The sequence below is a fragment of the Macrobrachium nipponense genome, chromosome 40 (assembly GCF_015104395.2).
Source record: "Macrobrachium nipponense isolate FS-2020 chromosome 40, ASM1510439v2, whole genome shotgun sequence".
NCBI lineage: Eukaryota > Metazoa > Arthropoda > Malacostraca > Decapoda > Palaemonidae > Macrobrachium > Macrobrachium nipponense.
Window position 1 is genome coordinate 16,421,279 of NC_061101.1, and position 9,005 is coordinate 16,430,283.

The 9,005-nt window shown below is 38.5% G+C and overlaps 1 protein-coding gene across 1 annotated transcript; it reads left to right on the top strand.

Annotated features, from left to right (window-relative positions):
- Positions 1-375: 375 nt before the first annotated feature.
- Positions 376-7,616, top strand: LOC135211953 (uncharacterized). The gene is made up of 7 exons (XM_064245209.1): positions 376-572; positions 3,980-4,063; positions 4,419-4,739; positions 5,046-5,279; positions 5,539-5,844; positions 6,219-6,324; positions 6,699-7,616. The coding sequence occupies exons 2-7, from the start codon at positions 3,994-3,996 to the stop codon at positions 6,787-6,789; spliced, it is 1,128 nt and encodes a 375-aa protein (XP_064101279.1). The 5' UTR covers positions 376-572; positions 3,980-3,993; the 3' UTR covers positions 6,790-7,616.
- The last annotated feature ends 1,389 nt before the right edge of the window (positions 7,617-9,005 follow it).

Here is a 9,005-nt window from a genome sequence, read left to right on the forward strand (position 1 = left end):
CACAGCCACAGGAATTCCGGCTTTCACACACTGAAGAAGTACTCAGCGTTTCCTGTTTGTTACACATTACAAATGCTCTTCCCTCTCTCTCATTCCACTCTTATCTATGAATCACCCGAGATAAAAACAGTGGCCCCAAGTTGCCACACACCTCTAGAAGCGAAGCGAACAAAGCAATTAACAGGTGGTTGCTCAAAAACCTCGCCTATGGAGAATTTGAAGACATAGTACCCTTGACCAAGGTCTATATATCTATACACCTTGCCCTTGCCCACAATAGAACGGGGTCAGAGACGCAGTAAAATATAAAAGAAAATGGCAGGTGAGGCCACTCTCTCATCACCTACGAGAAGCTGAATTTTGAGCTATAAATCGCACGGGGTCTCCATCACAATTCCCAAAAGTTCCCAGCGCTCATTGGAGGTGGAGGTGTTGTTCTTCAGTTGCCGAACAATCTCTGAAGTTTTACCAAGCCCTGCTCTGTGCTCATTTGATCTGCTGTGTGACGAGTGTTCGCAGACGCATCGGAAGAGGGGAAGATATAGTACGCCTTATTTGTTACGAATCGAAAGGTATGGTATTCAGATGTTTCTGTAATTGATAAGTTCCGGTAGGGTTAATATCAGTGACGTTTCATCACCACCTTTAGAAATACTGAGAAACAATACAAATTCGTAAGTCCGGCATTAAATGAATAAATAAATAAATAAAATAAAAAAGAAACTATTCACACTGCAAACGAGTGAATGTAACCATGTTGATTCAAATACATATGAAATTTGTGCCTCGATTTTTATCAGCACAATCAGAAATCTCCGTTTCTCTATCTCTGGAGAAACATGGATACCAATCATCAAACCTAATTTAGATGATTTGTGTGGAAATGAATGCCCTGATAATAAGACTTAAGTTCAACTCGCAGTAAAATGGCTACTACTACTGGTTGAACTGAAAGAATTTTGCTGAACTTTTGCTGAACGTCATCTTAAAACAAATCGTTTACTTATTCGGGAACAAAAATTATAACGATAATTTCAAAACAACAGTATTACAAGAACCTGTCATCTCTTCGGGTTAAGATTCTCCCTCGATGTCTAGTAAATAAATTGTAATATTAAATTTATGCCAGAATCCAAGCGCTGGGACCTATTAGGTCATTCTGCGCTGAAACGGAAATTGGCAGTGAACAGGTTCGAAAGGTGTAATAAGAAAAAAAAACTCACAGTTGCGCAATGAATCACTTGTTAAGAGAAGTTGGTAAGTGAGATGGAGGAAAGAGAAAATGAACGGAGGTACAGCGAAAGGAAAGAAAGCGGTTGCCGCTTGGGGCCGAAGGGACGCTGCAAAGAACTTTAGGAAATGTAATATCAATCTTAATTGGCCAACAGTTGGAACCAATTGAGCAACCCTTAGATTAAAAGCCGAATTCATGTCGCCCTTGGGGTTATACAACCTTCGGACTAAGTTTCCTTTCGCCATTTCCTAACCTTTTCATTTAGAAAGATCCCAAATAGCCCTTATTTATTCAGTTATCCTTACTGTTTAATTATTTTTAAACAGATGCATATGATAAAATCACTTCCTTCGAAACTCGACAGACATTTTCTTTTTCAAAAGATATTTTGCCAGTCGCAAGAAATATAAAAGTACCGATTTCTACAACAACTGACCAATACTCTTATCACAGATGATAACCTTTAAGCCCTTAAATAATTATATTTTATGTAGACACTGCAGCAGGTATGTTCACAAAATGCAGGCAGATACCAGTGATGCAATCTTCATGTCCCGTATCAGATATCATTCATAATTAGGTGACCAGCAGGAGCTAGGTGAAGATTTTCAGAAAACTCTACATACGTGACGTTCCGCTAGGCAGCCAGCTGGAACCCTTATCATTTTAAGTTTTATTATGTACTGAATGACCTTTCAGTTCATTATTGCAGATCTTTGATTCGTCACCAGGGAAGATTAGGCCGATCTTGCACCGTGTTGCTAAATGCAAAATTTGGCATCAATGGCGTAATGTTGCTGGCAAAAGTAGCGTGCCAGGAGAAAACAATGCCATAAGCAATGCAGCTCAAAGTGCCAAACGGAATCTATGTTTCAAGTGTGAAAAGTTACATAAACTTCAGGAACATTAAACTAAATATACCGTAAATCCAATTGAGTCTTAGAAGGAATATACATACATACATACATACATATATATATATATATCTATATATATATATATATATATATATATATATATATATATATATATATATATATATATACAACGAAGGTGCAGGCAAGTGAAGACCAAGGGATACAACAAATCAGGAGTTCGTTTAAGGAAACAGGCCAATATCTACTTCTTCTTTATTCCGACGTTTCTGGGAATTTTAAGTTCAGAGAAAGGAACTTAGATTCTTTGAAGATATATAATAATTTGGTTATTACGAAACGTCGGAATGAAGAAAAAAGTAGATATTGGCCTGTTTCCTTAAGTCAAACCCCTGAATTGATGGTTTATATATCTATATATATACATATATATATATATATATATATAGAGGAGAGAGAGAGAAAGAGAGAGAGAGAGAGAGACGAGAGAGAGAGCGAGAGAACCACTCATCTTATCTCAGTTCCCGTAAAACTGTCAAGAGGACGCAAACAATCCTTATCGACATTTTGACATCTCCAGAATGAACGACACCGGTGAACAACGAGTGTAAGTCATTGCACAAGAAGAAAAAGAAGAAGAAACGAAGAAGTCATATCTTGAGACGCCCACAGTGAAAGATTAGAATGAGATAAGAGGAAGGAGGGAACTGACATTCGGCGTGTCAGGATAAAGGCTAACCGGTTCAGTTCTCGGAAGTTTGAATGAGGCACAATTCGACGAAGAAGAATCGTTATTGTACTCCACTGTAGATGCCGGGAATCCTTCAATACTAGAGACAGACTTGGCTTAGATTTTATGATTAGCGACCTATTTCGCTGGAAGAATACGACAGTAATCCTCACATTTCTATCTCCGTTCTATGACATTCTATAAGAGAACCTTATCATGGATGTGTCGAGATCACGAATGATAAAATCACATAGGGGCAATCTGTTACAACCCATGGTGTCTCTGCTGACTTTAGCAGACACTTAGCACCTGGTTGATAGTGGACTGAAGTAGATCGCAAAGGGAGTAGCTATATAAGGTCACTGTAGAGGTAACGTCATCCCATAATACTACCTGGCAATCGAGACAGAGAGAAAGAGGTGGGGGCTCTGCCTACCCAGAGATATATGGAGTCTGACGAGCCAGTTTAATCCTCCACAAAAATTTCCCGAGAGAGAGAGGGAGAGAGAGAGAGAGAGAGACTGCATATCTAGAGAAGTATGGATTATAACGAGCCAATTTAGTCTCCCAACAAAATTTCTCTCTCTCGAAGAGAGAGAGAGAGAGAGGAGAAAGGCTAGGCCTATGTAGAGAAAGATGGAGTGTGACAAGCCAATTTTAAGCCTCCAAAACCAAATACATTTCTCAAAGAAGAGAACAGAGAATTTCGAGAGAGAGAGAAAGGCTAGGCCTATGTAGAGAAAGATGGAGTGTGACAAGCCAATTTAAGCCGCCAACAACAATTCTCAAGAGAGAACAGAGAAATTTCGAGAGAGAGAAAGAGAGAGGCTAGGCCTATGTAAAGAAAGATGGAGTGTGACTAGCCAGTTTAAGCTTCCAACAAAACTTCCAAAGCCTGCAAAAGCTCCTTAGCTCCCAGTTTCTCATTCCCGTCCAATGATCTCGGCATGCAAATCTACTTTAAGATGCAGCTCTACTAATCTTATCTCTTTCCGGCTTCGCAATATCGGCCAGGTTTATTACGAGGTTTGATTTAAAGGTTAAACCTCTTTGGGTCCAGTGTTGAAGACTACTGAAGATTTGCTGCGCTAATTCCAAGGAAACGTAGAGACTAACTAATCTTCACTTATTATCTTCCAGGAAGATCTGTGGCGATGATGATCAGGGGAATCTGCCTTCTGGCCACCATTGCCTGCGCAGTTGGCCAAGCGCCAACAGAAACTGGTAAGCAATCCCCACCCCGCCCCCCCAAAAAAAATCAATCTCTTTACTGATTTACCTTTTTTATTGTCTGATAAGCGAGATATTTTTCTGTATTTCCAGTCGTTTAATAAAGAACGTATCCAGAAAGTAGGAAGTTGCCGAAAAAACAGAAAGCTAAGCAAACATGAACATGTTTACAGTTTATATGTAGCATATACACACACATATATACATATTTATTATTATTATGTATATATATATATATATATAAATATATATATATATATATATATATTATATATATTACTAATATATTATATATATTATATATATTATATTGAAAACACCAATTCCATCGACGTTTCCAACTTTCCAGACACAAAGTCCGCCATGTCCCTGAAGATCTTAGAGTTAAGACAGGTGACGAGACAGGACGACCCCAGCGGAAAAAACCACAACCTCAAGGTGATCATCTCGCCCTACGACCCTCTGCCCCGCGTCACCGAATGGAGCCTAATCTTCAGCGGGAACGACCAGGTCTCAACCACATACACGACAAAAGCCGATGGACAGGACCCCACATCGCAGACCGAGTTCATTTTCGAGGGGAACCTGGTCGAAGCAGGTGTCATCAGCCTCATCGCCAAGAACGCCACGGGTATGGCTGCGAGTTGTCTGCTGATTCTCCCTATCACAGGTGAGTAAATCTAGGCAGATGAGAGGTACTTTGATTCTCTATTTTTGCATACGCTAATAATATAATGCAGTTTCAGTGTAATCTCTAGCAATTGCTGCAAACCGCATTTTGAATTATACCCATTTTTCATTCAAAACATACTTTATTTTTATTCACTGCTTACTTTCTTACTAGTTTCCTCTTCATCCACATACTGTTCCTCATGTGAAACTGCCCTAAAATGTTTAATAACCCCCAAAACTTTTTCCATCCGAATGGGTGCTCATCCTGTTCATCATAATAATAAGCATTTTTACCTTCTGCTAGATCTGAAGTCAGACGTCGCATGGGTAGGCGACTACAAGTCTGGCAAAGCTGCCTCTTTGAGAGTGACACCAGGAGAACTCGTGGACGAAGTTATGGTGGATCAGCAATTGTGCAAGTACAGCCAAAGCCCCTGCTACTACATTACACCCAAGCCTCATCCAACCAGCTTTGAGAGGTGTCACTTTCTCATAGAAGGGTTTAAATTATGTGACGATAGAGTGATATCATACAGTGGTAGGTGAAATGTGACCAAATGATTGTTCACTAACAATCTATAGTTGACCTAGTACATGTGTACATTCCAGAGATTTTCATCTAAGATAAATCAAAGACCTCTTTTGATACTATATGAACTACATAGGTCCAGGATGACATAAATTCTTTTCCTAAACACTCCTTGAAATGAGAAAATTTTCAGGTTCTACACAGAGAAAATAATATAACTATACTGAATCACTCTGAACCATCAAATTCTTATACTTCTCTCTTCCAGAGCCATCTTCCCTTCCTGCCATCTTCTTAAAAGACAACAAGTTCCTCGAGGTAGAGGTTACTCACAAAACAGGGGAGGTGCCTGTCATGGAGGTTGTAGCCTATGACCCACAAGACCACAACCAAGTGTTCACCAGATTCCCATACCGATGCCTCTTCCCAGTTGGGTCTGAATGGCAAGACATGGACACCATTCAGTGTAGAGCAGAGCTGACAGTGCCTGGAAACTCGACAAACATGATGGTCCTCGTAGTGACACTCGACGAGGAGGGCGATGTTGTAGAATCTAGTCTTCAGTTTTATGGTGGTGAGTTTCACGACTGATGAGGCTGATGCTCATTCATTATGGAAAATTAGATTGTTAATGTGATTGTTAGAGATACCTAGGTTTTCAGTTTAGACATTTTAACTTTTTAATACATTGTTTCCATAAGAGTAACCATTCTTATAAATAGAATCTTATGTAGGTAGTGGCTTTTCACATTCTTATTCATTGTTTAAAACTAATCATATGTTCAGACATCTTCATTGCCTTAGAACTTACAGGAAAATCATGACATTTTGTGAACAACTGCCCTCTTCCGGTGATCTTCTGCACAACCCCAACCATTTAGTGATGATGGCTTTGTCCTCTGACCGAGCTATACTCTTATCATTTTTTACATCGGGTTTTCTTTGCAGATTCCTCTCCTCTTCCACCAAGCAGTAACACAGGGGTCATTGTGGGAGCCATCTTCGGAACTCTCATTGGCTTAACTATTGTTGTATTCATGATTATCTGTTGCATGTGAGTATATCCTTCAATCAGGGGTTCACAACCATTATCTACCCCTTACCCCGTTTTCTTCACCTTTCGCTCATTACCTCTCATTGTTTATGCTTCCATAATTGCATAACAATATAGGTATGATTTTACTTAGATTATCTTTTTCTTGGTAGTTCTCTATCTGCACATGACCCCACAGACTAGACCAAATTAGCAGCCTGTGGGTAATTTACCCCAGGATGGGAACCACTGCCCAAAGCAAAATCTTTAAATACAAGCATGATCTAATCAGTTGTCAAAAATACTAATGCTGAGTTTAAAATATTGATATGGTTATAGAGACAGACATGCATAAGAGGCTCACGAATTTTCATTTTGCGTTCCAACAATTACAGGAAGAAGAAAGACGAGAAGAGAGCAAAGACAGACAGAGGGGGCTCTGCCGTCTACCAAACAACCACCACTACAGACCCAGCGGAAGCATAAGAGGAAACGGCAAGTGAAAATAAGGGTGTTCCCGCACTATATTAAAAAACATGTCATAGGCAAGTCAGAAACTCATCACAAAGAGGTTGACAACAAGTCAATGACTGTAAGTAAGAACGAACCTTTGGCAGATGCTGGGTAATCATGTGAAACACTGGCTAAGATTTCTGATGATAAGTTGTCGACTGACCTTCAACCTGTTTGTTATGTGTGTGACATGTTGCCAACGTGTGTTTATGACATGTTTTCCTGTAGTGTGGACGTACCTTAAGAGTGAATCTTTTTATTTTCACAATAGGGAGAACTCACTTTAAATACTATAAAAACTATGAAAGGGATAGTTAGAAAAGGTATATTCAACTTCAAGAGAACTTTTCCTGTTGTTGTTGTGACTGAAAACTTACCCCTTCTCTAAACATTGTAACAAGAACTATCTTTTAAAATCGTCCAAAATGTATTGATGTATTTCAGAAACTTCAAGCATGTTTATTAAAAGAAAGTACCCTCAGTTTTATTTTATGTACTTGTATATTTAAGTTTCAATACACTTTATTGTTCTTTTCTTTGTAAGGTTGTTTCCTTGAAATAATGTACAGGAGTCTGTGAAGAAGACTGCTAAATTGAAATAAGGTTGCATTACCAAATACAACCATGGATATGGTCACCAAAAGCACATGTTTTCTGCACTGTTATACTTCACCATTAGGTTAAATGTAGTTGTGCTGTTTACTGACAAACTTCATTATTTCAGTTTCAGCAGAATTCGCCACAATTCTTTAATTACCAATATATTTTATATTTTTCTAATAAAATATTATGCAAACTGAGTCACTAGTATAATTCCTCCTACCATAATCAGATTATCTAAAACTGGTACAGTACATTGGAAAAACAACTCGAGATTAACCTCAAGAGATGATTCCTCCTTAGTCTGTACAAATGTTAGTCAAAAGTTCTGTAACCTAATTAACAACCCATTTTGTGTACATCTACCGAGCAATTAAGCATGCTTCTCTCTTAAGTGGACTTGTTTAAAAACTTACTGACAAAGGTTAACTCTGATATAGTTTATCCACCATCAACTGGCAAAATAACAATCTGGCATCTTATTTTATTCGGTAAAATACATCCAGTATTTTAAATGATCAAATTTAAGTATAAACTACAGAGATCCTATGCCTAAAAAAGTTTATCCTGGAAAATTACTGGATCACATGCCAGTAATAGTTAGAATGGCAAATCAGGAACTCCTGGAAAGCATTTAAAGACATTAAAATCTAGATGATATGTGCAAACCCTTATGGTATTTGAAATACAGCCGTTTTCCCAAATTCCCATGGACTTGTTTTACAAGCCAATCATTTTCTAGGTTGTTACTCTTTCCCTTTCGTCTATGTGAATGTAACCTCCATTTGTACTCAGCTACTGAGCATTACTCTGAGAATCGCATAGAAATATATATCCAGTTGTTTAAACGTGATGGCATATACCCATACAGAGAACAAGTTATGACAAGGCCAGTTTAGCTGAGCTTTACGGTACACACAGCCTTAAATTACCTCTCCACCCAACAAGATTAGTTAGAACGTGATTAAAAACAGATTACCTCTACTATTTAGGCCTATCAGATGCCTAATAGAATTAAAGGTCACTTCCCCTCCGGATGAAATATCAACTGGATTGATCCTACAAACGAAACAAATGACACTCTTTGATCCCCTAAAGTCTCAGAAACCAGTTGTTCAAAAACCAGTTGTTTACAAAAACAGCAATTAATTGGCAAAGAGTATTAAGTCAGGTGATCCAGTGGCCTACTTCTCCACAGACAGGAAATTTATCCTTAGGCCTAAACATATCTGGTGGCTGGGCTGAGGACTGTAGTATAAGCCAGATTGCCAGATACATCGTTTAATACCAATTTCGATGGAATTTGCGTGAAACTGACGTTACATTCTTCTGGTGTTAACACCCTGTTTTATTAGTTTGCCTGACTTACAGTTAAACCTGGCGAGTGCTCAAATTGTGAATTCCACACACAGGTCTTGGAAGAACTAATCTATCGACAATGAAAAATGAAATTTCAGTTTTGAAAGAGTGAAATACACAATTTTAGGTCAAGGTTTCTTCAAAGCTTCCAGGGATTCCTGAATTGATTCCACATATTTGAATTCACATAATCCTTCATGTAACACTTTCTGGCGTAAAAAGATTTTTGG

Bases quoted from the DNA above. Each gene is read 5' to 3' on its own strand.
- LOC135211953 (XM_064245209.1), top strand. From the start codon at position 3,994: ATGATGATCAGGGGAATCTGCCTTCTGGCCACCATTGCCTGCGCAGTT. The intron at 4,064-4,418 runs GTAAGCAATCCC...CCAACTTTCCAG, and splicing joins CCAAGCGCCAACAGAAACTG to ACACAAAGTCCGCCATGTCC. The intron at 5,845-6,218 runs GTGAGTTTCACG...TTTTCTTTGCAG, and splicing joins TAGTCTTCAGTTTTATGGTG to ATTCCTCTCCTCTTCCACCA.